Raw genomic sequence first — 27,411 nt, forward strand, 5'->3', positions numbered from 1 at the left:
TACCACTACCCTGGGCGTTGCTGCCGTGTACTACTTTGTTTAGCGTCTGGAAGCTGTTGTCTCGGAGCCTGGCGCCTCGGAGCAGCGCAGCGCAGCCAGCACCAGCGCTCTGCCGCACGCTGGCTTGCCCTTACACAAGTGCTCTTGTGGTTCAAGGAGATCTCATTCACCCCGGGCTGAAGGACTGCCCAACCAAGGGCTGCCTGGCCCCGGGTCATACGAGGATGTGCTCTCCGTGTCAGCAGAGAGGGTGGCCGTGCACAGCACTGCCCTGCCCCCGCTGGCTGCTCCCACGGCCGCGGTGCAGCAGGCAGCAGGCGAGCGGCAGGCGCTGCGCCCAGCCCGGCGTCCCCACCTGCCTCTGGGCAGAGCCAGGCTTTCACGAACACACCAAGGGCTTACCTGAGGAAACAGAACCAAACTAAACAACCCCCTCTTCGCAGAGCTGGAGTTTAATGACACATGCTCCTGGAATATGCAGGAGCAAGGGAGGGTGAGGGTGCGGGGGCACAGAGCACAAATGCACACGCTGGGCGTAGGTCTTGCTGCCTCTGAGGTCCCACTCCTATGCCTGAAATGCCGCGGCACTCTTATTCCCAGATGCCACCGTTTTTGCCTTGCTCATGTGTCCACTGTGGGGAGGAAAGCTGCAATGCTTCTGGGTGGCATCGTCTGGAAAATAGTCTAAGCATGCCCTGCTTAGACACTTAATGTGGAGCAAGATCAGACACCTGCTAATGTACTGCTTGCTTTGACAAAAGAAAATGTAACAATGCAGAAGAACTGGTATCAAGCCACCCCGGTGCTTATTCACTGCACTGCCTGCCTGAGTGACCCCATCCAGAGGCTGCACCGAGAGCCCTGGGAGTACCTGGTGGTGGTTGGTAACAAAAATGAAAGTAAATAAGCTGGGCCTGTACCCGGGCAGCTGGTGCCCTGCTCAAAGCCAGGCAGGCAGCAGGGAGCTGCGGCTGGCCAGCTCCTCATCACTGCAGCTGAGCAGAGGTCTGGGGCTTAGGAGGGATTTCTGGTTTTAATTCTACCCACCTCCATGGTGACATTGGCCTTTCTACAACCTGAAACAGGAGAAGCTAAATGGCTGCTTTAAAGCTCATAAATCCAGCCTCGTCTGAACACTCCACCTTCCCCAGCTTCCCCTCTTTGAGAGCAAGTCACTTCTAACACCCGCCAGAGCTTTCTCCAGCAGCTGCTGATTCAAAATACTCTTTGGCAGCAAAGGGTTGCTGCCACCCCTAAATTCAGCCCAGGTCTTGCCTAACAGCAAGGTGTGCTGGTCCCTGAGGTGCCTCGAGGACCGGTCGTGCTGGAGTGCTCACATGGACATCTCAGCATCAGATACCCCTGGGTACTCACTGCATGCAACCTGGAGCTTTACTGTCATGGAGGTGCCCAGGAAGTAGCCCAGGGGCAGCAAGAAAGGTGAGGAGACACAGGGAGAAACCAGAGGGATGCAGCCAGAGGTAGCAAGGGCAGCACTGGCAGACCTGATGTGACTTCACACCCCACCTCTCCCTCAACTATTCAGAAAAACCTGGATCTTCCAAAACCTTGCCCAGGATTGAACCCACTCAGGCAGTTTGGAAACAAAACTTTCTGAGGACTGAGCAAAAACCACCTGCCCTCTGGGCAGCTCCACCATGCAACCACAGAAATCAATATCAGCAGTAACAAAAATTAAACACAATGATGCAGGCAAATATTACCTGAGGATTTGAATGCTGTCAGCTCTACAGCCTGAAAGAGGGGAGAACATCTGTTAGCAGAAAGTACAGGTCTGATGGTTTTGCTGCTGGCAACCTCCACCACCACACTCCTTGGGGCCAGAAAGGGCACCCCAGCACCCAGCTGCCACACCACACTCTCCCTCAGCTGCACCTCTCAGTGGTGCCTGGCCGTTGAGTTGCCACCCAGCTCCACACGCCCTCTCCAGGTGCCCTCCAGCCCTGGGGTCACCCAGTGGCATAGACACCGTGCTGGAAAACACAGGAAAATCCAGGAGAAAGATGAGACAGAACTTTCTCTCCCTGTACTGTGGTAGAAAGAGCACACACAAGCCCCCACTCTGTGCTAAAGTGATGGTTAAAGCTCTGCAAGGTGTGAAATTCCTGCTCCCAGCCCAACAGTAAAAATATCACCAAACAACATTTTAAAAAGCTGAAGCACAAAGAACATCTCATCTGTGTTTGTATCTCCACTCGCTCAGTGTTTTGTCAGTTTGAGTGTTTTCAAACGTTTTAAAGTAGCATCTTCTCTTCATCCAAACCATTGTGCAGCTGCCAGTGACATTCTTAATTCTCGGCTCCTCCAGTGAGTGCCGTGACTCACTTAGCCAGGGAGCAGGAAAACAGCACTGCCTTACGTAAGGAGCACAGAAAGCAGCTGAAGGGAACTGACCAGCTCTGAGGTGAAGATGGGGCTCAGATAGAAACCCCCTTGGCTGGCTTGGCACTGTGGGGCTCGCATTGATGGTGAGGGAGCACTGGGCAGAGGGGTTGTGCTCCCTCTCCCCATCACTAGCATCAACCTCATCTTTTGCTCCATCCGTGTTAGAAAGGAAATTAAAGATGCAATGTTTAAGCACCAAAGATACAGCTAAGTCCTCGGTGACCCTCACATGGAGGAAAGTGCTTTCTGTCTTTGCCTGCTAGGAAATGCCAAGGCCTTGGCATTTAGCAGATCTGCTGTCTCCTAATGCTCCCTGCCTTGGGAAACTCAGGCCCCTGCATTAATCCCTGTGGCCCACATCTCGTATCTGGTGCCAGGGGCTTAGCTCTGGTCCCAGTTTACACAGCCAGCACCTGGCTGGCTGAGAAAAGCATCACCTGCAAACGAATCCCGGTCAGCATTCAGCAGGAGGGGAGGAATGGCATTAACCACAATATAAATCATGAGAGATGAAAATATGGATTTTATTGAGTGGCTTCAAAACGATATGCCAGCTACAGAAGTATTATCTATTGGATAAATAAGAGCTGTCTATGTGACACAGGTTTTCAAAGGATAAATATTAGAGAGGGAGAGAGAGATCCTTCAGTGAGAGACTCACATGAAAGTAGTGTTGGATTTTATTCTGAGGAAATTACAGCACTTGTGTGTCAAGTGCACAAGGACTGATGATCATTTCAATAGTGGGAGTTGGAAGTGGTATCAGAGTAGTCAAATTTAAATTGTTCCCTGCTCTAAGCCATGTCTTGCTGAGCTTAACAGCAGTCTCACTCTTGCTGGCAGCATGATACAGCCAGCCCTTCCTGGACAGGTGAGGGTGTGAAGGGATAGCAAATCCCTGATGCCCAAGTTTAATTTGCTGTCCCTTGCTCCTTACCAGCCTCCCCTTGGTGCTTTGCTGGTTCAAATTCACTGATCTTCAGTTCATGTATGGCCCTGCTACAATCACTCTCCTGGCCTGGCAGTGGAGGTCTTTTCATACTGGCTCAGGGGTGAGCTCTTGTCCTGGAGAGTGGCTGTTATGGGGCCTCCTCCCCTGCTGCCCACAGAACCATGCACTTGTCTCCTGAACCAGGTCCTGTCCTCACAGAAGAGCCCAGGCATGTCACTGGCCAGGAGCTCTTGCCTGCCAGTCCACCTTGCTCTCCATTCTACGCTCCTACAGAAGAAAGCAAACATCCAATTGCCTCTGACTTGGCTACCATGAGTGGCCACTATAGGTATAAACTCACATGCCTCAAATGATTTGAGTTGAATCTATACATTGCTAATAACAAGTACATGTTTTCATAAACTAAGAGTCATAGAATCATAGAATCAACCAGATTGGAAGAGACCTCCAAGATCATCCAGCCCAACCTATCACCAGCCCTATCCAATCCATGGCACTAAGTGCCCCATTCAGCCTTTTCTTGAACACCTCCAGGGATGGCAACTCCACCGCCTCCCTGGGCAGCCCATTCCAATGCCAATCACTCTCTCTGCCAACAACTTCCTCCTAACATCCAGCCTAGACCTCCACCGCCACAACTTGAGACTGTGTCCCCTTGTTCTGTTGCTGGTTACCTGGGAGAAGAGACCAACCCCACCTGGCTATGTCCTCCCTTCAGTTAGTTGTAGGCAGCAATGAGGTCTGCCCTGAGCCTCCTCTTCTGCAGGCTGCACACCCCCAGCTCCCTCAGCCTCTCCTCACAAGGCTGTGCTCCAGGTCTCTCACCAGCTTTGTCACCCTCCTCTGGACACCTTCCATCATCTCTCTTGACTTGAGGAGCCCAGAACTGGACACAGTACTCAAGGTGTGGATGTGTATCAAAACCTTCCTGATGTTGACAGACAGGCCATGTGCCTGGACTCCTCAGGAGGACGCTGTGCTAACATGCTGCTGGGTCCCTCACTGACAGTCACCAACTCCTGTAACAGCCTGGGACAGAAGGGATCAGCATGGCCCTCCACTTGTGCATGGGTGAGTGAGTCAGGCAGCTTCTGGGGCTTGCTCAAGAAGAAACACTGAATCTGAGCCAGAGCTGGTACCACTACCAGGTGTCCTGAGTCCCAGTCCCTCACTGGAGCCATCAGACACCTTTCCTACACAACTGCTACACCCTGTGTACAGTGAAGGTGGAAGAGGAACAGAAGGCATTACATACCGGTCTCTCGGGAGACATAATTGATGAAATCCCCATGGGAATTTTGCCTCCAAAATTTCCTAGGGAGTGAAGCAGCACAGTGAGTGTGGAGATTAGAGAGTAGAAACACTCATGCTTTACCAAGAACTTGGTGCTTACATCCCCTAAGTATCTCCCACTGAAGCACCAGGAATGAACTAGGTTACCTGCATGATTCCACCTGCAGACTGGTTGGAGCTTACAGCGTCTCTTTTCCAGCAGCAGCAAATCCCATCTCCTGCTGCTACCTTTGCCTCTGCTTCCCCAGAGAATCAATTTTAATACACAACCATGGATTCTTGCCTCAGGAGAATATAAAGCTGCATAACATGGTGGTGAGATCTCTGTGCTTAGCCAGCCTGCAGGCATGAATTTGAGTCCTTTGGGACCCCCAAGCACACAGTTTCTGCATTCCCTCGACATCCTTCATCCCATGCTGCATTTGCAGCACCAGACCCAAGTGCTCACACAGGCAGACCGTGCAAAATCTAGCACAGTGCCAAGGGAACATAAACTAAAATCCAAGTTTTGAGAATAATATTTTACTGTGGTATCATCACACGTGGGCCAACAGCCAGCACAGCCCTCTTTACCTCTGTTGGTGATATTCTTCACTGGAGGGTCTTTCTGCACAGTGCTTGACAAGGCACTCTCAGCTGCAGAGGGCCTCAGTTTCCCTGTCTCCCAGGAGGTTGTGTTTCTTGGACTTGATAAGTAGTTGGTGGGATGAGAGCAGTTCTGTAATGAGAGGGAAGAAATACAGGACACTGAAAATTGCATCACAAGTCTTTGCTATACTCAGGCCCAGCTTTACAGAACAATTTCATCTGCAATGAAGCCCCTGGGACTTTGGCTCCCATCCCACCCTAGCGGAGCAGGCTGATGCTTAATCAGTGTAGGTTATCTTTGAAAGTGCATTCTCCAAGAAGACTGCAAAGAAGAGAGACAACCTCTGTCATACACAAGACTGAAAAATTAAGACTTCTTTCCAATAGCATCTCCTCAAAAGAGTCAGAACAGATTTAAGGCCCTCCTCTGGTGGGTACATGATGAACAAAGAGGGCAGCAGAACTTCTTTGTGACTTACTGTGAAAGAGAGTGCTTTCTTCTTGTCCTTCATCCTCTGGATGGCATTCCTTACCTGCAGCAGAGCAAGGGTATTAAAGAGGGCTACAGCATCCTTAACAGAGCAAGACATCCTCCAGCAAGCCATGGAGAAAATGCCACCACTAATTCCCAAAGTACAGTCAGGGCTATGCTGCCTGTTGCACCTACTAAAACCCAGCTACCTCCTCGACTGCTAATAAAGGGTTTCTAAGATGAGTGACTGAGGCTCAGCCAGGGGCATCTCTTACCTCACTGTTATAGACTGCATAGACCAGGAATATGTACAGGCCCTGAAAAGGAGAGAGCACAACGGGGGTCAGAGATATACAGCTGGAAATGGGTTTGATGGGCACTAGAATAGGTGAGGACTGGGCTAAGGGAAGAGGCACAGACAGTGGGAACTGCACAGTCAGGGATAGGTGGGCAGGAAGGTTATTTGAGATCATGCTTTTCAAAAGGAGAGGCATTCCCTGTCTTAGCTCTTCTTCCTTCTTCTCTCCCTTCATTTTGTTCAGGTGGAGCAGGCATCTCTCACTGGACACTCAGCTTCCTGAGCCTGAAGCTCTCCCACACTCCCATTCACTCGTGCATGCAAAATGCTCTGGGAAACACCTCCTTCAGCTCTCAGAAAAAGAAACCACCAGGAATTAATTGCCAGGGGAACTGAAGTGTGGGAAGCAGACCTCCCTTTCCACCCAGCACTAACCCCAGATGGGCTTTTACTAGCCTCCTGCAGACCAAATGCAGCACAATGCCAGGGGCAGTTCCTTTGTCCATGCAGTGATAGGTCACAGCATTAACAGGACCCTCTGACCCAAATTCAGTCTGGTATGGATCCAAAGGCTTTGCTTAGCCCCAGTCTGGACAATCTTTTAAGCGGGGTTCCAGCAGCACAGTCTCAGCCACCAAACCAATGTTGTTGTGTTCACACACTGAGAACCAGCAAGCAATGACACACTCTGCCATGACCAAGTGCTTGGCCACAGCTGCATGTCCAGGGCCACTGTGGGATGTGCTTGAGGAAAGTGCCCAGGGCATGGCTAGAGTAAGCATTGCCTGGAGGCCACAGCCTGGGGCTAATTACAGTCCAGACCAACGATTTTGGCCTTAAAGCAGCCCTATCTGGCCCAGCAGATTTATGTTATATCTGTGGGGTGTTTGTTATCGCAGCTAGATAAATCAGCTGCAGCAAGAAAAGCAATCCATCTTGTCTTCAATGAGCCTTGCTCTTCATCTGCGAGCTCTTGGCAGGCGCAATGGTAGCAGTACCCTGGCGCCGTGCCATGACCTGTCCTTCAGCCAGCAATGCTGGTCACTCCCCCAGACCAGATTTCTGGTGGGGCTGCCAAGGCAGGTCTTCCTTGAAAGAATCATTCTGGATGAGCGTGGGGAGGGGGAGAGGCGAGGTCGGCTGGGAGGAGAGCAAGGAAGGAGAGGAGGCCCAGCTGCAGCGGCGGGCGGAAGAGGATCTATGGCTCTGGAGGACCCGTTTCGGCTCATGCCCCTCCCTGCATGCCATCTTCTGGAGTAGTCCACAATGGCCTGGCTGCCCTGGTGACCATGGCTCCCCACTCACCATGGGACAGACACTAAGTGGCTGCAGGCTAGAGCATGGCACATGCTGAGACCCACAGTTCTGTCCTGCTGCATGTGCTTCACACACCCAGCTGGGTGCAATGCCATCTCCAGTGCCATCTCCTGATACTCTCTCACTGGAGAAGGCTCTGAAAGTCCTGGTGATGGCCCTAAGCCAGCCTCAAAAATATCCTTCCAGCTCTAGAAGTTCAAATGGAGCCAACAAGCTTTACCTATACTACTTAACATCAGATGCCTATACCCACCATTGTGTGCTTGGCAGGGTGTTGGTCATGCTGCCTCCAGAATTGTGGGCTGCAGTAAGGGAATAAAAACACTGCTGCCTGCTTGTCAGCTTGTGGAACTGGAGGCACTGACAGGCACTGCTGCCTGCTTGCCAGCCCATGGGGCAGGCATCTCTGGCACAGCACCATGCTGTCTTGCTTTTCAGTCACTCATCTGAATTCCAGTGCTGTCTGGTTGGAGAAGGAGCTGTCGTGCTTGGTGTCGACGCACAGAGTAACCTTGAAGGCAGGCTTTGGTTTCCGCAGATAAACAGAAAGCAGCCAAACAAACAAACAACCACAGCGGCAAAACTTCCCCGCACAAGGCTCACACATGAAGCAGCAGGCTGGCCTTAAAGGAAATTCCAAGGTGATCCATAAGACAGCAAGCAGAGAGGCTGAAATAGGAGGGCTTTAACCCTGCTTTCTCTCCACTCCACAGCTTCCCTCCAGCATTTCTCTTCTGGGGTAAAACTACAAACTGACCTGAACATGATAATGAAGGAACATCATACAAGCATATTCACTGGCAAGCCCTCGACTGTCTGTCCACACACAGCCACGGCTCCTACAGAGCCTTAGGAGAAAGAAGAAAAGCATAAGCAGCAATAACTTAGAAAGCAAGGGAAGAAGGTTAACCCTGATCCAGAAAACACCTCAAGCAAGGTGGACTGTGTTTGCGAGAGTCTCAGAGGATGTGTCATCCAGAGGATGCATTTATTTGCTTCTGGTGTTATTTTTGTCACTCAAGAAACTTACATGCCCAGCACCCATGTACCAACAGCCAGCACCCAATGGCCCCTCTGCCTGCATCAGCGATGACTCAAAGGCTGAGTGAGCCATGGAGGTTGGGCACCGACATTGTCAGGCCATGGTCAAGGGGTATTAGCAGTCAGTGAGCCAAGAAGGTTGTGGGATTTCCTCTACCAGTGTTGGGCTGCAGAGCAAAGAGCAGCCCTGAGTGCTACTGAAAAGCTGCTCTCCTGAAGGCTGTCCAGACCTGAGATCCTCAACAGGGCCTCTCTGGTGTGATAGATGTACTCATGTTTTTATGGCATGAACAGTGAAGCAAGGCACAGGAAGACTGCTGGGAGAGTGCTGGGATGCTGTGCTCTGGTCTGCCTCTTGGCTGCTGCTGCTGGAGTTCACCCAGGTGGAGAAAGGGTTTTCTTTTGTGACTGAAGAGGTGTTGGTGCTGTTAGCAGCTCTGCCCACCTCATCTTCTCACAGCAGTAAGCTGTGAGTTCTCCCCTGTTCCCTAACCTAAGCGTGGCAGGAGCAGGCAAGGAGAACTGAAGCTGTATTTAATTATACTTTAGAAAAGGCCTCCTGCCATCCTTCTGATATTCTCAATGGTGGAGAGGTGGCCCTTGTCTGGCCTTGGAACATCCCCATCTGAGAGCTGACGGATGTGCGTGAGCAGCACCCGGCTGCTGGACCAGCGCCAGCCACAAGCAGAACAGCCCTGAGCAGCCACCCATCTTGTGCACGTGGTGATAACGCCTGCCTTTCACCCTTGGAGAGCTGGGCCAAGCCACGCTGAACCCAGCCAAGTGTGCCAGAGGGAAGCACCACGAACCCTGCTGCTCCTAAGTGAAAGGAGCCAATTTCGGCAGAATCCAAAGGAAAAGGGGAGGTGATGGTGGAGAACTCTTTGGATCTCAACAGTCTGAGGGTAGGATCCTCTTCATTTCGATCTCCCTGAGCAGCAATTGCTCCTCAGAACTGGGCAAGGCACTCTGAAGAATATGCCTGTGAATATCCTGTTCAAAGGGACAGGCCTGACGAGGGGTGGGGGTGGTGTGTCTCCGGGCATTATCTGTGCTGGCACAGGCTTAGCCCAGGGGTTGAACTCCCTGGCTGGCTCCCAGACAGCCGTAACCACCTGCCTGCCCACCATCGCCCCGGGACCACTTTCTCCCGCCCGTGTCGGAAGCAGCGGAGTTAGTGCTGCTCTAGCTCCATCTACAGCTGCTTTCTCTCGAGGTTTTGAAAGCTTCTGCCAACAAGGGGGTGATGCTGCGAATCACAGGTGGCAAGCATGTGTTCTGGGACTTTTTGTCACCATGTGTCCCTGAGTGTCAGATGTCCTGAGGTCCTGTCCTGCTTCAGAGCAGAACGAAGTGCTCCTGGCTGCTCTGACTAACGCAATTTACTTTGCTCTCTTAACCATGCACAAGCTGGTTACACTTCAAAAAAATCTTTCAATGAAACCAATAAACTTAAAAGCAAATACTGAGTATTGCTGTGCACAACAGGCCTGCTCTCTGTCCTGTACAGATCCTTGTTAATACCAACATATTAACAACATGCCTCTGAAGTATGGTAGCATTCAGGAGTCACAGCCATGGTCCTCAAAGACACCAAAGCAAGCAAACAGCTTTCAAAATGTAGGCAGATGCTACCTGAGAAAGGATGAAGAGTTTGAAAGAGATGATATGACTCAGCCAAGGTCTTGCAAGACAGAGCTAGAAATAGCACAAACACTCTCAGTCTCCTTGTGTGAAGTTCTGATCACCAGCTCATGTCACAATTTGTTTTACCTAACCCTTCTGCATCCCATCAGATTCCAGTGCACCTCTCAGCAGGTACTAGGAGTATCCCTGGGGAGCAGCTAAATGGCTGCAGACAATACAGATTTTAGGGGTAAAGATTTCCAGTCCTTGATTCCTAATTATTCTTCTCTCATCTACCTCCAGGCAAAGGTGAGGTGGTTCTGCCTGTTCTTAGAATACAACCTCACAATATGTGTGAACATAAATGAGATGAAAAACGTCCATCTCAGAACACACAGCAGCTAAGCAGTAATCAAGCACACTATGACTGGAAGTGTCCTCTGAGACACTCTCCATGAACAGCTCTATTCTGATAGTCATGCTGACATACACAGCACATCTCTTCCTTGTAAGAATGGGGTTCAAATAGCATCTAGGACATCTGTCCCATTAAACTGGACAGTTACCATCTGAAATATCCATTAAATGACCAAATCCAAACTGTAATGAAGTTCCCTACAAGCATGTCAGTTTGGAAGTGTCATTTTGAAACCAAACTAATGTCAGAAAATTTGACATGAGAAACAATATTTGAACTGGAAAGTTGTGGCACCATTCAGATCCTCCAGAGATTGGTGCTGAAGGGCCATTAGATAAACAAGGTCTCCAGGGCTGTATTTCATAACCTGGGAGCATGAAAATAGTTTCCTCAGACAAAACAGCACAGCAGCTTGGGAAAGATGGGCTGGCCTTCAGAGCTGACGAATGTCCCTGAGGATGAGGACAGGTACAGTACATTGAAGCATGAGAAACTGCAGATACCTGCTCAGCTGTGCCACCTGGCACAGGACTCACCTGGAGGGAGTTCAGTACGATGAAAACATAGGCCCAAAAGATGTTGAGGTGGACAAGGACCCCACACACCCATGTCAGCCCCAGCACTGGCAGCAGCACCAGGATAGGCTTGGCTGTGGCCCTGTCAGGAAGAAAAGCTCAGAGTTACCTGGGTGCATTTCAAAGCCCAAACATTGTGCACTGGTACCTGGTACCCACCTCCCAGCCATCCGATCTCTGCATAGCTCCCTGTCATGCCCCAAGCCCTTGAGTCCAGGGTGACCTGACCAAGCACTCCAGCCTGCCAAATCTCCTTCCTGGCTCTGCAGACCCTGCCCTGGGTCTCATCATGATCCGCATGGGGCATCTGCACTGGGTAACAGAGCACATGAATGGATCTGCCCTGAATAGAGCGTCACAGGTTTAGGAGCACCTTAGCCTGTATGTTATAGTTTAGAAGAAACTTTCCTTGCCTCCATGCTGGAGACATTCTCCTCCCCCAGCAAGTGCCTTTCAGATAAAGTGTCCACCAAGAGGCACCCAAGATGGTAGCTATGGAACAAATTCCTCTGCAAACAAAATAACTAAGGGGAGGGGGAACCAAACATCTCACTTCCCAGCCCCCAGTGTGCCAGCCCTGCTCCTCATTTATCACTGAGTTAGCATGAAGGGATAGCTTTGACGTCATTAGCCATGAAAAAACAGCTATTTCCCCCAAATTTCTGCTACAAGGAGGGCTTGTGTGTTTGTTTTATTAGCATATGGGTGTCACCATGCCCTGCAGCAATGCCCTATCTTCATGCTTCTGTAAATTTGGGGAAACTTATTTATAATAGAGCGGAACAATGCGTGTCTAGCAGGGGTACCCGGCGCCAGCTAACAACAATAAAGACTCACAGAGGATGATAAAGTAATGACTCAAGCAGCAGTTTTTTGGAGGTCTCTCTACACCAACTGATTACAGAAGTCCACACCACCTCTCCTTTCTCATGTATGTAATCCCCACCAATTTCAGTTCACCAAATCCCAAACTCATCTAGAAAGTCCTTGTTACAATGGCAAGTAGTGCAAACCCCTGCACTCCCTACAGCTGGCATCCTGCTGTGGGGCACACACAAGTGCTAAGTATGGAATGGCTGTGGGACAAATTTAGTTATGACCTCTTCAAACTGTAAGGTTCTGTGAAGTGGAGAGGAGCTGCTTCTGCAGCTCAGAGCTCCATAAAATTCCATGGAAACTAGGCACCCAGTTGTTCCTTGAAACCCCCCAGGCTGCTTCCTCTTTTCCTTGTGGTGAGGACACCTGCATGCCTGCCATCATGGTGAGCTGATGTTAGGGAAGGGGCAGACAGCCTGGTGATGTGAGACGTGCTCTTACACACACTGGCACCACTGCAGATGAGAGAGACGCATACACTGGCCACTCCCAGACCCAAACTGATGCTCCAGTGATGCCAACAGGCCCAGGTAGCCTTGATTTCAGTAGGTTCTGCCAAGGGTCTCCTGTCCCAATGTACTGAGAATGAGGACTGTGAGTGCAGACATGGGAGTCCAGCACCAGGCTGCCCAAGCTGAAAGCACTGTCTGGGCTTCTCAGTATCATTCAGACAATAGAGCAGACTGCCTTTGGCTGATGCTCACTTACTCTGGAGGAGAAAACCCTTTCTTTCCTGACTGCCCCAACTCATGGCCTTTCATTTTGCCAAACAAAGACTCCCAGCTTAGCAGTAATTCCACCATTTCATAGGCAGAGCAGCCACAGCTGGAAAACAGCCCCTTCCCTGCTCACCATATCTGTACTCCAATCTGGTTCTCCAGGCTGCTGTTTGGTGTCAGCATCTTTGATCTCCTTCGAGCACTGGACACAGTCACCATCACCACCCGGCACAGCACGAAGGTGTTCACCTGTCAGAGAAAAGCTGTTGGACCCAGGAATCTTCTGTAGTCTCAGCTCCTGTGGGGTGAGACTTTTCTGAGGGAACTCAATACCTATCAGAAGTTGGGCTCACGAGAAGGCAGTCAGTAAAGTGCCTCACTCTTGTGTCCACACAAGTGTGAAATCCAGAAAACCTATCTCAAAACCTCTCCTACAGAATGGGTTCTTTGTTCCATGTCTGCTCCAGATCCCTTGAACATTCCACTTTTTTTTTTGCTGCTGTGTTGCAGTATAATGATACTGATAGTACCTCAGGGACATAGATGTTCCCATATTAAACACAGACCTTTAGTTAAGGCAATGTCACAGTCAACCTACACATTTATCTGTATTCCAAATTTAGCAGCTAATTCAAGGATTGGTCAGCAAAGTTTTCTTAAGGCACATTTCTTTTCTCCATCAAAGGAATTTAAAGGGAATTATTTGTTTTGTGGAAGTGTATATAAAGCATAATAAAAAGTGTATGGAAGAGGTAGGTACAAGGAGCCCTCTGGGTTAGCCCCTTAGAGAAGTGCTGACACCCCTGACCGTGGGTTCCTAAACCCAGACATGAGGCAATCACACCTTGCCAGCAGGCTTTGGCACTTACAGCCAGGATGAAGAGCACAGGACCAACAAAGGCCCAGATGACGTTGGTCTGAATGTTCAGCCAGCAATGGTCGTCTGCTACATACTTGTTAAAGGAAGTTGCAAGAGTCACACCCACAATAACAACTGGAAGGCCTGCATCAAAAAAGCACAAATTAAATGCCAGGAAAAGCAGAGGTGACCCATGCAGGTCATCTGTGCCCTAGACAATTGCTTCAAACCCCCCCATGACCAGACTCGCTCTAGCACGAGCCAGCTTAGCCTCTGAAACCCCATGAGCAACATCAATTTACTGCAGCTGAAATCTGTCCCAGCTCGGTGAGACCAGATTTATACGCTGTCAGCATCACTCTCCTAGGTATAAAGCTTTCCAAGTCCTAAGTCCTGATCAAAGCAATTTACTCCTCAGATTGCTTTTTTAACAAAATGGACAACCAAAGACATAAACCAACCCCAAATATTTGACCTGGCTGTCCAGGTGTATGTTTTGCAAGGAGCACTGACATGGAGAGGCTCTTCTCAGACATAACACTCAACTTACTCAAATGAATTCTGTGTCCCTAAAGAGCTCATTTAGAATAAAGGACACTTACTCTGGACCATATTTATATTTTGATTATTTTCAGACCCTAGCAATGCTCTCCCAGAACAAGAACTTACTACAAGCCAAGAACAAGAACTCACCATTAACTTTCTTCTCTATTTTCTGTTCTTTAATTGAACTCTTGGTTTTAGGGGGAAAAAATCCAACAAAACCACAGCAACAGAAATGCCTTTTAACTTACATTCTAAAACTGGCAACTTGACACATAGGGACAAAGAAGCCTCTGCAGAGCAGTGTTACCTGCTTCTCCTACTGAATCAAACCAAAGCTTCTGGAATCTCTCCTATTGAAACACTCACTAGAGGGAAAACTGACATGTTTTTCTGAGTGCCCAACACAGGAAGTCAGTAGATACCCCAGCCTGTCACATAGAAGTCAGTAGATACCCCAGCCTGTCACATAGTAGAACTTCATTCTTCTGTCTTCACTCATGTTAACTGCTACCACTTTGCTCCACAGGAGAAGTCCCTCTACCAGCATCCATGAAAAGGCAGCCATGAAGAAGAGATGAAGGAAAGCAGTGACCGTGAAACATATCACCTGCAGAGGAGAGAAATGACATCTTTCAGGTGGATTTGGCCTCTAGAAGTTTCTGAGTGTGTGTGGTCAGGAGGAAGAGAGGAACCTGCAGCTTATGCAGCAGAACCCACAGAAATTTACTGAAACACCCACAAGCAAGTGTTCTTAAAGTGAATAGACCAGCTGCTGCAGTTCACACTCATTTCATCTGCATGACCATCTCAAGCCACAGAGGAGTGGTCCAACAGCACTTTTTCCCTGCAGTTTTTTTACTTCCCTTGCAGGTCTCTCATCTCACAGCTGCTTGATCCTGCCCTGGGATGTGGAATAGGACACAGAAAGGGACTGAACTGCCTGCTGCCATTTTTTAAGTACTTACATTTCCTGAAGGATATTTTGGTCAGAAACAAACTGTCAGAAAAAGAGATGAGTTTCCTGACAGACTGCACAATGCACACACAACTCTCCAGACAGAGACACAATTCTTTCCTAGATGCAAGTTACACGTAATTAATAAAAAGGATCACACTTCTGTCCTTGCAGTAACACTTGAGCAGCCCTGGTCCTGCTGGTTGCACAGGACACTTTCTCTGAGCTTACCTGGTTGGTCTTGGCCAATTCACTGAACATGAGCAAAGCTTCTGCTGCAGCTAATGCAAAGATGAGGTTCTTGTGCACAGTGGTTCGTTCGTTCTTGGGGACACTGAGGAAGGATAGAGAATGCCCTCAGCTTCAGGCAACTGAAAGGATGCAAAGGTTCTCAGTAGTCATTGCTGGGCTGTGCAGACCTGCTTGGGTGACCTGGGACCTCTCTGCTACTCAGTGTGACACAACAGTCCGACGAGGCAGAGACTGCCCTGCTGGGCAAGCACACTCGGTGCTGCAGACATACTTGGGTATGGCTGCTCAGACCTTGGCCAGTGCTCTAAGGAACAGGCAGTGAGGAGGAGGTGGAGTGAGCTGGATCCATGCTCACAAGGCAGAGCTCTGTGCTTGCCAAGTTACCCAGAATGGTTGGTTGTTGAATAAATAATCTTTGCTCTCTTTCTTTTACACAAGTGAACTCCAGCAGAGCAGCTCTTATAGCAAATGCTGTCACTGACAAGTCTTCCCGTGGACACTCAGGTGTGTGCTCAGCTCACACAAGCATCTCCACAGAAACAATCAGAACTGCACCCTCTCCCTGGCCGATGACCTCCCTCCTCTCTGCCACCAGGGCAGCTCCCCAGCCTCTTCCCGAGTGCCTGCACAACCCCACTCTGACTTAGGACACCTTTATATACTCGGTCTGAAACAAAATGTCAAACAAAGAAATGAACAAACCAAGCCAAAACCACGGAGAAGGCTAAGAGTGTCTGGCCTTTTCTTACCCAACTGCCAAGAATAAAATGAAGGTGACTATCAAGGCACAGAAGGAAACTCCACATCCAATGAAAGTCAAAGTCTGCAGTGTGACCTCCTCCTTGGCAGTCCTCTGCTCCATCCATGAAATAAAAGAAGAAACAACACCTCCCCAGGTTAACCACAGGCTTCTTTGAGTGCTGGTGTCCATCCCACAGAACAGCTGAGAAAGGCTCTCCTCACTTACCTGCATCTCGTACAACTGCAGCAGGACAGCAAAATTTGTGGTGTGGTTGCAAAAACAGGCAGTGGAGTCTGGGAGAGATGTCACCACAGAGCAGCCAGCTGTGGACCACATCCCACCATCATCTGGGCTAACATGCAGCAGAAGAACCCAGATAAAAAGATGTGGAAATTACTACCCACTTTGACAGAGAGCCAAGGCATTAAGGGAATTTCATCTTCCCAGAAGAGAAAGAGTTGAATTGAAGAAAGGTGTGTCAGAGACAGGGCTTCGTATGGGCTTCTCTTTGGTTCATCCTGTCTCATAAGATTTGTCCTATTGTGCATCAGGCACACACAAGAAAACAGGTCTAGTGTTAGTGTGTGCATTGAAAAGCACAGATCAGCCATCACTGCTTTGAACAGAACTCATAACTGCACAGCTCTGGGCAGAGCTCCTTTAAGAGCACAATCAGTGGCACCATCACTGGACCAGGCATCTCTAACCCCCTGCATCAGCTTGGCCATCTACGTGGTGCATCTCCACCAGACTCTTGGTCTACAGAACAAGCCAGCCTGTATCCAGCCAACTGCTCTCCATTGTCTGGAGCCAGCAAAGTTCTGGGCCTGAATTCACTGTGCAGGAACCAAGGGTGAGCAGGGCAGCTCTGCCCTCAGGTGCAGCACAGTCCCTTTGAGCCTATCACTGCAGCAAGGGAAGACCAAATTCAGAGCAGGGATAGTGAACTGTTTGTGCAGCAGCCTTCTACTTCTGCAAAATCACCCTCCTCTTGCCTTCCCCAAACTAATTCGTGCTTGTTAAAAACAGGGACCCCCAAGGAGCCTTTTTGCACTTGATGCACTTGAATGACTTAATTACCAATCATAATTTATCACAGCCTCAGTGCTCTCACCTCAGTGACATTCAGCAAAAACACATCTCAATGCCAAGCAGTATTTATGAGGCTGGGAGTCCTGCATGTCTGTTGGGATATATATCTTGGACTAACCCTTCTTTGTTGCAGGCAACAATCATAATTAACTAGGCTTTCCGTTTTAGTTGGATATACCTCATTAAAGGTCACTTGCTTATGAGTGATTTTTCCAAAGGAAATCTTCCCTGGAGAGTGCTTTACTCCATCAGATAGAGGACACCAGCATGCAAGGCAGTGCAAGAGTTACAGATCCCTGCTCTTACCATTACATTTCTATTGCTATGTTTGGGATTCCAGTGGAAATAAAACTCATAAATTTGGGAACCTGAACTGAAACAAGGCACCTGAGGCTGAAGTTCCAGAAAGCACAGATGGGTCCCACCAGCTTATCAGGCAGGTCCTGTAGGCAGAGGAAGAAAAAGAGATCACACAGCCCTGCATACACAGTACACAGCCCAATACAGTTCACTCATAAGGCTGCAACGAGGTCCATGAGCCCAAGACACACACCTCTCCAGGGAAACAGGAGTCAAGGTGAGAAACTTGGGCATGGGACACCCCTAAGCCAAAGAGCTCTGGGGCCCTTGGTCCAAGGCTGGGTACAGCAATGCTGCTAGGCAGGGAGGTGGCTGGAGAGCACAGCCCCAACTCAGGGTACCTGGACACGATGCTCCAGCTGGTAGCGCACAGATGTGCTGATCTCCTGGTAGTCACTGATCAGAGAGGATGAGATCACAGCAGTGCCCACTGTGGTGGTCATGTACCTGTCAGGGAAAGCAGAAATCACCAGATGTGCTGAGAAAACAGAATCTCACATTACAGAGGACAGTTGGAGAGATCTGGAGCCACTTCTGGAGTGTTTCAGTGCCACCAGCAAAGGACCCGGACACAGGGAAGAAAGCATCTCAGATGGCCTGGCAAATAAACTATTTCTCCTGTGACAGCAGGAGGTGACTATATAGATGTGGCACTAGGACATCCCAAGTGGTTGGCAGCTGAGCTGTGCAATGGCTGAGCCAAGGGCCGAGCGAAGGAGTAGCATGTCGGCTGGGCTGGATGTGTGGGCTGCCATCCCCACCTAGTGTTCAGAGACCTCCAGGGAGAGCAGCGAGGCTCTGCTCTTGCCTGCTCTCCCAGTCCGCATCTGCAGAGGCAGTCCAACTCTAGCAGCTTCTGTCCCAACCAGAGGGAACCTTGCAGCAGCCCCAGCCCACCCCGGCAAGGTGGATAACCTCAGGGCAGCCGGAGGCTCGCAGAAGAGCCAGCGCAGTGCACAGAGCAATAGCATCGCTCGGCTTAGAACAGAACTGTTAGATGATCAAGCACAAACACATGAGCAGCACTGCCAGACCACCACGGAATCATGTCCCTCAGCACTGCATCTACGTGGTTTATCAGTCCCTCCAGGGGTGGAGACTCCAGTTCCCTGGGTGACCTGTTCCAGGGCTTGACCACCCTTTCAGAGGAGGATTTTTTCCTAGCATCCCACCTAAACCTGCCCTGGTGCAACTTGAAGCCATTTCCTCCCATCCTATCACTTGTTACCTGGGAAAAGAGACGAATGCTCACCTCACTCTAGCCTCCTTTCAGGGTGCTTTAGAGATCCCTCAGCCTCCTCTTCTCCAAACTAAACAACCCCAGTTCCCTCAGGTGGGCCTCACAAGACTTGTGTTCTAGACCTTCGCCAGCTCTTTTGCCCTCCTCCAGACATGCTCCAGTGCCTCAACATTCTTCCTGTAGTGAGGGGCTCAAAACTGAACAAAGTATCTGAAGTGTGGACTCATTAGTGACAAGTACAGGGGAACATTCACCTCTCAAATCCTGTTGGCCACATGGCACAGCTCAAGCACTGACTTGGGATCTCCTTTACATTGTTCAGTCTCCAAATGCAGAGATGAACAGGATGAGATGGAGCAGAGGGGAGCTGACTCCAAAACAGAGGCACTGAGAAACTCAACACAGACTTGAAAATGAATTCTCCTGTGGTGCTAAGGGAGCAACCCTGGTTTCTTTTCACTCACTTCTGTCCACTGTCAGAGGCAGCCATGTCCCGGGAGACAGTGCTGCTGCCAGCACCAGACAGGCTGCGCTGCAGGGAGCTGTAGCCAAACCACATGTTCTTCAACATGACTCTCTGAAGACCTGGAGGGATAGAATACATGCTTCAGCATCACTGCCCTAATCTGGTGGTGTGATACTTGGGGTCCAGGCTAGCTACAGCTCCAAACTGTGTCTGTAGAGAGCCTGTACATCCTGCAGGCCTCTGGAGGTCCCCCACAGCCCATCTCTTTTTTATCCCTACACTTCTCCAGGTTTCATGTGTGCAGGATAAAGAGTTCATGCCCTTAAGGAAGATGCTGCAGAAGTGCCAACGGGAGACCCAGGGTATGACAACCTACTTCTGGCATTTAGTCTTTGTATTTCTTCAGCAGGAACTTCAATGAAGTCATGCATTCCTTTCTCAGGGCTCTGGACCAGGTATGCCTCACTGCTCAGCTCCTGTGTGCTCAGCTCCAGCTTTCTGACCTCTATCCCTGCAGAGATGTAAAATCAGGACTGACTGGGGGTTCTCCCTACTTCCCAGTAAGATGCCCTTCCCATCTCTGGCAGTGCCACTCACCAATGTTCCTACGCTGGATTGTGATCTTTTTCCTCTCTGAAGTCAGCAGTGGTGCTAAATGTGACATCATTCTGTCACAGAGCTCAACAACAGCCATGGGCCCTCCAATAACCTGCAAACAGAGAAAGAGAGAGCAATGGAAATCAGCACCTACATCACCAGCTCACACTTCCCACACGTCACAGAAGTTTTCTTAAACACTTGGCCCTCTGCAGAAAAAGAGAAGTTGGAACTCAAGGCTTTTGCTTTTCTTTGCTTTCTTCACTAGAGCATGTTCCTGGCTCCTTCAGCAAGGAGAGAAACCTGGCAATGAGGGAAACTTGCTGGTTTTGTAAAAAGCCATTAAGCCAGTATGGAAATAAAGAACTAAATAAGCTCCTAGAAAGAAAGTAGAGTTTTGGAACCTGGCTTGTGGTTTTTGCAAAGCTGTAGATCAACCATCCTCTCTTCCTGGAAGAGGTTCCACCCAGAAATAGAGTCCACTGCTGGAAGGGCAGTGGGAGACTGGCCCCATTCCTTAAAGCCCTGCATATGCTGGGCAGCACAAGTGCCACCCCCTTAGTACATGAGCTGCAACTCTCTCTCCTTCACCAGATATCTCTGCACCACTGTGCCAGCTATGCTGGGCCAGAGCTGGGTCTATGCCACTATCAAGAAGCAGTGAGTAATTGTGGCCACGGAGACCTAAGGAACTCTAAGTGATGAGGTAAACTCTGAACTATTCAGCATCCTTTCATCTCTGGAGGTCTCTGGCTTGGTTCCTGGAGCTCTGGCCAGGCCAGACACTGTCACACATTTCCCAGCGACAGGTGGAGAGTGTAGACCATACAACAGACACAAAAGACCCACGTGAGAAGGGAAGAAGCTGATGGAGAAAACCCTAAAGGGGTTGAGATGATGGAAATGCCTCACACAAAGCCTGATGGTGTTTTGAACAGCATGGGGGCTGATGGCAGATAGCTCCTTGGCAGCCCACCCGTGGAAAGTACAACAGACTATGAAGGGAAGGGCATTGCCCTGACAGAGACAGCGGGATGTGGGAGCAAGGAATCGACAAAGCACTGGGAATCTGGGAACTGTGGCTAATCCTGTACATTCAGGCTGTCAAATTGGAGGAGCTTGACGAGGGCTGAGACAACCACTGGAGGGCTTGGCAACGAAGACACCACTTGACAGCACTTGTTTGCAGAAGAATTAGTTCTCGCCTCCAACATATGAGGCAAGAGTAAAGGCAGCCAGCCCTTAGCTGAGCTGGCAAAGAGGCCCAGGCCAGTGCCCATGCTTGCAGCATTTTCTCACTGTGTTCAGAACACACCCAGAAAGGCTACACACGACCAGACAAGGACAGGGCCCCAGCCTGTGGTTGTACAGCAGGTCCAAGGAGCTGCACACACATCAAGAGGAGCAGCTGCAGCACGCAGCAGCCAGGCTGCTGGTGACACCATTACCTGGCTGACTGATGACCACGTTTTCACATTCTGTTCTGCCAAGATTAACTCAGTCACTTCCAGGTAATAATGGCCCAACTGCTCCAACATCTTCAGCTCCTCTCCCTCCTGGACCTCCACATGAGAAGCTTGCTTTAGTGTTTGAAGCACCACAAGGAGGTCAGATGACTCCAGCACAGGTGTCTCTCCTTCCCTCAGAACAGTTGCCAACACATCAAGAGCACCAAGAGCAACAGAGAGGTTCATGTCTTGGAGATCACTTGTGAAAGTACTGTCAGGAATCTGCTGTGGAAAAGATGTTTGAGTTCAGTGCAGAGCCCTGGTTCTGACTGATCATCAGTTATGCCTTGGCAGTGCCCTGCATGCCCTCACTGGTCTAAGGACACCTGTCTGGCCAACCAAGCATATCTTGAGATATACCCTGACATTTTGAATGCTCTTGCCCAGTGTCTCAACCTCAGCAAGATGAGTTGACTTAAGCTGACTTTACTTGTTTGATTACAGAATAAGTTACAGCTGTATTGGTCACACTCTTCTACAGCAGCTCCAAAAAGGCCACAGACATAACTGCTGGCAAAGTGAACTCAAACACCAGTAGGTGCCAGCAAGCTCACCACAACAGCTCCTGCCTGCTCCTGGTGTTAGCTGCTGCTGCTGGGGCTGCAGGACTCACCATGGTCCTGTCTGCAAGCGTGTTCACATGGCTGACAAGCGAGCAGCTGGATCCCAGTTGAGCTTTTTGCAGCTGCTGATATGCCTCTGAGAATAAAACAAATTCACAAGCATGCTGTGGGGTTCAGTAGCACAGTGGGTAGGTTTGTAGTGCAGGCAAGAGCATGAGACCTCACAGCCGTGCTGTACTTCATTTCTACTGCAAAATCCCATCTGGAGACACTGCCTAACACTTCTTCCTTACCTCACCACATGTGCCCCTGGCCCACCAGTCTGGATAAGCCTAGATTGGAATGCACTCTACAAAGCTGCACCAGAAGCCATGTAACATGTGGAACCATTGCTTAACTGGAGAACAGCTAAACAGCCATCAGAGTGCACAAGACTGAAGCGAAGTCACAGCTACAGTAGGTTTTGCATATGGTCTCTTCAGAGCAGGCACAAGGTCTCCTCATCACCTAGGCAGGACCTCCAGGAGTGAATGCTATGGGAATAATGAATAAATAAATAACAGATACTGTACCCTTTCTGTAGCCACAGAGAAAAGGCAAAGACTGCGAGCAAGATGTGTAACTGAATCCACTGCTGCCAACTTCAAACACTGGGCATTCCTCAACAGGTCCTGTGGAAACACACAAAGAACAGGTCTGAGACCCCCAGAGATACAACATCCCCAGCAGGTATCATGCCTCCTGCAAGCAATCTGAAAATCCTGTGAAGGCTAAAGCTATAGACTGAGACAAAGCAGAACAGGAACTGAGCACAGAAACTGTTCCTGACCTGCCTGGAAAATTCTCCTCAGAAGGAACTTGGAAGAGGTGGCAGTGCCAGGTCCTGAGTTCATGATTTATCAGCAAAGCTATGACAGTCTGGCTAAGAGACTGGATCCTTCCTCCCAGCCGGGTGCTGAAGGATCAGGCATGCAAACCCCAGGGAACAGGATTGCCAACAAGCAAGCCACATCTCTCAGTAGAAGAGAGAGTCTGTCGTTAGGCCAGGACAGCTCTGCTTGCAAGCAGTGAGCAAGGGTTTAGTGATGACTAGGCTTTTAAGTGAAATTGTAAACTGCTCAGCTCAGCCCCGAATGTGCTTCTGCTTTCCTTCCCCAACAGAAGCATCATTCCACAAACTGCACCAAAGTTCCTCTATGGATGGAACTGGCTCCCTGTACTATCCCTGTGTGCTGACCCACCACTGCAGAAGGGAGCTGGAGCAGTGAGGACAATGAGCCTTACCTGGGCAGAGAAACTGTGCTGTCACTTCCTGAACAGAGCTTTCAACCTCCAAAGCGTTTGAGTTCCACTCAAATACAAGGTCTTGTTTTACCACCCAGCACGACCGAACCTTCTCAATCTGCTCTGCACTGAGGACTTTCTGCCAGATGTGCAAGTCAGTGATGTTCCCACTGAAGGACTCTTTCTCTCTGAAGGTGCCCCCCAGGGAATCTTGATCTTGGCCAATTATGAAAGTCCCCTGGCCATAGATAGCCTGGGGGGCAGAGGGCTTCACAGCACACAAACCGCTAGCAGATGCCCTCCTTTTGCCATCGGCATAGACAGCCCAGGTCCCATTTTCCTGCTGCCAGGTCACGCAGAAGTGATGCCACTGCCCATCAGCACGGAACACAGGCAGGTATGGGGAATGGTGCTCATGGACTATGAGAGCAAATCGAACAAAGCCTTCCTCATCAACAAACCCTCGGAGCTGGAACTCGTTAATGAAAGCTGGCACCGCATAGGAGAAGATGGTAGCAATCTCCTGGGTGCTGGTGTCCCACTGGAGGTGGGCACAGGCTGTGACAGCAGGCAGTGCTGGGAAGTCAGAGAGCACCTTTGCGTATTTTGTGTCTGTTTTGCCTCCAAACACCAACACTGGCACAATGTGATTTCCTAGAAAGAGAAATTGCAGCCAGTATAAAGGAAGAAGCATGGGGTAAAGCCTGCTCCTCTTCCACTGAGAGGAAACCATCACTTTCATTTGCCTCCTACTCAAGCTAGAACTCAGGGACTCTGCAGGCAGGCACATCCTGTGAGCATGCAGCGAAGCTCCTGCTTCCCCTGTGTCTGGAGGGAATCAGGAAGGCAGGCAAGCTGAGACTGCATCATTTCAGCAAGAGTCATTTCCAGAAATGTCTTTTTTCTAGTAAATATGATTGCAAACAATGAATACAGAAGGAACAGCATGTTTCCAAGCATCCCATGTAGAGCAGCCAAGGCCATAGTCAAATAAGACCTTTGAGGGCATCTGTGGTGCTTTGCTGTTGGGATCTGCTCATTCTTCTGCTCCTGCCTCTACCACCACTGTTCTGTATGACCTACAGGTCACAAATAGCAAGGCTGAGGAAATCCAGACCTGCCTTGCAGGGAGATGGTACTGAGGGATGGAACAGAGGAACCCCTTTGCAACTCTATTCCATTGTAATGCATTAAAAAATCTGGGCAGTGACCAGCTGAAGTGCTGGCATCACTGTTGTTCATGCTGCAAGTTCCAGTTTGGGACTAGAGGTCCTAGGGTTTACCACAGTGACAGCAAAAGACAAGTGACAACTTTTCCAGTCAGATTACTTTTTTCAGAATTAAAAAGGTCCAGAAGTGAACTTATCTCCAAGCCCTTCTATACTCACGTCTCTGTTTTGACTTGTGCAGGACATCATCCCTTTCTCTGAGCCAGACAGAACCCCTAATGTGGTGGGACTGCAGCAGTGCACTGAAGGCCTTTCGCTCACCGTCCTGGGGTTCAGAAAGCAACTGTGCAAAGTGTTGTTCGCAGTATCTGTCTGCATGCCACCAGTCTAAAGCAGTGGTTACATACTCATACATGTGTCTTGAGGTCTCAATTGTAACAGGAGCAAAACCTGCAGAGAGACATACACAGTGTGAAGAAGAGAAAGCCTCTCCCAATGCACTGCAGTGCCACATACACTTCAGGCGCAGAATCCTGCAGCATTTACACATGCTGCCTGGTGCACCTGGGAGGAGCTGACGGTAGGACACTTTGGGAGGTTCAGGGGGCACAGGGTGACAGAACCTATACTGGACATCTGTGAGTGTGCTCACAGATTGAATCACTGGCCAAAGGCTGGAGCTGCACACTTTACAATGTGCAAAATCATGGCAAGCTCAGTCCAAAGAAAAAGCTCACTATGGTACACACAGTGATTGCCCTCAGGGTGGTAACAGCTTGATCAATGTAGTTACACAAAGCAAAATTTCTCATTGATCCCTGCTTGCCAGCTCCTAACAGCTTCTGCACTTGCAGATCCAATTTGCAGGCATGAAATAATCTGTTTTGTTGGCAGCTGCAGTGGCACAAAGACCAGTAGCTGAGCAGTACTTACCTGATGGCAGACAGTCATTTCATAGTCAGCTGAGCTTAGCTATAAAAATATAATTCCAAACACAGAATAGGATAGCAGAAAGAGTTTCTTTACCTTTGTTTCTGCCACTGGATACTTTTCTAATGCCTTGTATCTCTGTGCTGAATATTGCTTGCAAAAATATACAGAAGTGCTGATGAAAACACTAACCTTTAGAAGTCTGGTTCTTGGCAAGGGCTGCAAAGGCAAAGAGACTCCTGGACAGACTACTGACCTGTTGGAGAGGAGGTGTTGCAACATTCATATTAAGCATTAATATTATCTCAAATGCTCAAAATATAAAAATTACTGATAAAACTCACCAGAAAGCTGAAGAACCAAGGATCAGGTCTCCAGTCCCTCCTAAACATGCTGACCAGCTGGAAAGCTTTCACCCTTTGCTAGAATAAACAAAATATTGCTAGAGATGTATAGCAGAGACAGAAGCATTCTGCAGAAAGCTAGTGCTCGGTTCTGATTTCCTCCTTTCAATCAAAAAAGAAGCAGCAATTCCCTCTGGAATACCCATACTATCAAAACAATTCTCAGTTCTTCTTGAAGAGCTTAAGGTATCATTTTAACATTTGTTTCCAGGATAGAGAACAATTAATCATAAAACACATACAGATGTGTGATATTAATACAGCCAAGCCAGCAGAGCCTCTTCATCCACGTTAACTAAATAAAAAAGCCATTACAAACTCCACTGTGAGCAGTGTCGCATCGCTGGCAGCTTTTCTTACTCCCTTTAATGCTCTCATGAATACAACTCCAGAACAGATCCTGCAGACAAATCCATAAGCAGTGCCCAGACGCACAGCTCAGTATCGCGGAGCCGTCCCGACACCGAGACTCTCCTGTGAGCTCTCAGCTGCAGCACCTCTGTGCCGGCGGAGATAAGGCTGGAGTGTGAGCCCTGTAGCGCCCAGCGCAGCTGTAGATCAGGGTATGTAAAGATGCAAATATGGAAACTGGCAATGTGCTCTCCAACGCAAACAAGTGCTAAAGCTGTCTCTGGGCACTGGCTCTGCCAGCCGTGAGTAATCTCTTTGCTCTTGATTGGGCTGTCCTACAGTAAAAACACACATTGAGGCACTTCGCTGCTAAGGGACTTAGGAGGCCTTAGATACATTCAAAAGCAGCCTCTCAAAGTTCAGCAGTGACTTTACGCACAATGAACACGGCCTCGGGTCCTCGGCAGAAGGGCGTTTGGCTCTGCGCTCGTCTGACCGGTGGGAAGCAGGGCCAGCCTCCTGCTCCTCGGCTTGTGCCTACGGCACCAGGTCTTCCCTTCTCCACGGAGAACCCTGGAGATGTTACCACGGGAAATCTGGAGTACAGTCTTGGCCGAAAAAAGAGGGTCAAGGACTTCCCAGTGACCCAACTGGGGTCTTCTCGGTGACCCAGCCGGAGACAATGAGACGCCGGGAAGCCCAGGGGAGGGGGTTCGCCCAGCACAGCCGCCGGTGGGACGAGCCCGAGCACCGGGCTGGCAGCGGGAGCTGGCGCAGCCCTGCAGCTCCGCGGGTGGTGCCGGCTGAGCTCCCGCGGCGGCACCGCTCCCCGCTCTGCACTCCGCTCTGCACACTGCTCTCCGCACCGCACATCACCACCGCTCAGCAGCCCCTCGGTGCCGGCCGCCTTGCCCCTCGCAGTCCCTCGCAGCCCCTCGCAGCTCCGCGCCTCCTCCGCACCGCCAGCGCCGGACCTTGCGAGCTGCCGTTCCCCGCACCATGCCCGCACAGAGGCTCATCTAGGCTAGGTACGGAGATGGGCAGCAGCCCTGCGGGGCGCAGGCTGGGCCGATTCCCTCTGCACCCTCATCCCATGCTTTTCCCCGCACCGCGACTCCATGCCCTCACTCTGCAGTCCTACTCTGCACCCACACCCCCATCCCGGGACGACTCCTCCCGGTCCTCACCCGAAGGCTCACAATTGTCCCTACTCCAGTGTTAGCAGCTTGGAGATCTTCTTCCCGGGCAATCACTTCTCCATGGCAGCCCCCAGTAAAGCTTCCCAGGAAATCTGGCACGTGGTCTTGGCAGAAAAAACAAGCAGTGGCAGAGTTCCCGGCGATGTTCGCAGTAGCAGGAATCTAAGGCAGCGTATTCAGGAGTGCAGGTGAGGAAGGTCAGTTCTGGAGGAGACGTCTAGAAGGACAACGAATGAAAGATCAGAGAGATACAATGAGCAGGGACGCGGCTGGAATTCGGAGGCAAACCAGCAGAAGCTCTGCAGGACACCCC

The 27,411-nt window shown here is 50.0% G+C and overlaps 1 protein-coding gene across 1 annotated transcript; it reads right to left on the bottom strand.

Moving 5' to 3' along the window:
• Positions 1-482: 482 nt before the first annotated feature.
• Positions 483-27,149, bottom strand: ADGRD2 (adhesion G protein-coupled receptor D2). Its single transcript, XM_064171051.1, has 26 exons — positions 27,087-27,149; positions 25,489-25,566; positions 25,337-25,400; positions 24,434-24,664; positions 23,046-23,699; positions 22,334-22,432; positions 21,812-21,897; positions 21,139-21,423; positions 19,691-19,802; positions 19,470-19,604; positions 19,092-19,212; positions 17,729-17,834; positions 17,415-17,470; positions 16,161-16,287; positions 15,943-16,046; positions 15,173-15,275; positions 14,440-14,593; positions 13,451-13,584; positions 12,715-12,830; positions 10,948-11,068; positions 5,987-6,028; positions 5,719-5,772; positions 5,225-5,369; positions 4,614-4,672; positions 1,725-1,755; positions 483-706 (listed from the first exon to the last, which is right to left on the bottom strand). Exons 2-26 carry the CDS (start codon positions 25,534-25,536, stop codon positions 591-593), a joined length of 3,303 nt encoding a protein of 1,100 aa, XP_064027121.1. The 5' UTR covers positions 25,537-25,566; positions 27,087-27,149; the 3' UTR covers positions 483-590.
• Positions 27,150-27,411: the final 262 nt, after the last annotated feature.

The sequence above is a fragment of the Pogoniulus pusillus genome, chromosome 35, assembly GCF_015220805.1.
Source record: "Pogoniulus pusillus isolate bPogPus1 chromosome 35, bPogPus1.pri, whole genome shotgun sequence".
Classification (NCBI taxonomy): domain Eukaryota; kingdom Metazoa; phylum Chordata; class Aves; order Piciformes; family Lybiidae; genus Pogoniulus; species Pogoniulus pusillus.

Coding starts and splice junctions, on each gene's coding strand:
- ADGRD2 (XM_064171051.1), bottom strand. CDS start 25,536: ATGTTTAGGAGGGACTGGAGACCTGATCCTTGGTTCTTCAGCTTTCTG. Junction 15,276..15,942: donor ATTTTATTCTTGGCAGTTGG/GTAAGAAAAGGC, acceptor ATCCTTCCTCAG/TGTCCCCAAGAACGAACGAA. Junction 4,673..5,224: donor GAAGAATATCACCAACAGAG/GTAAAGAGGGCT, acceptor TTCACTCCCTAG/GAAATTTTGGAGGCAAAATT.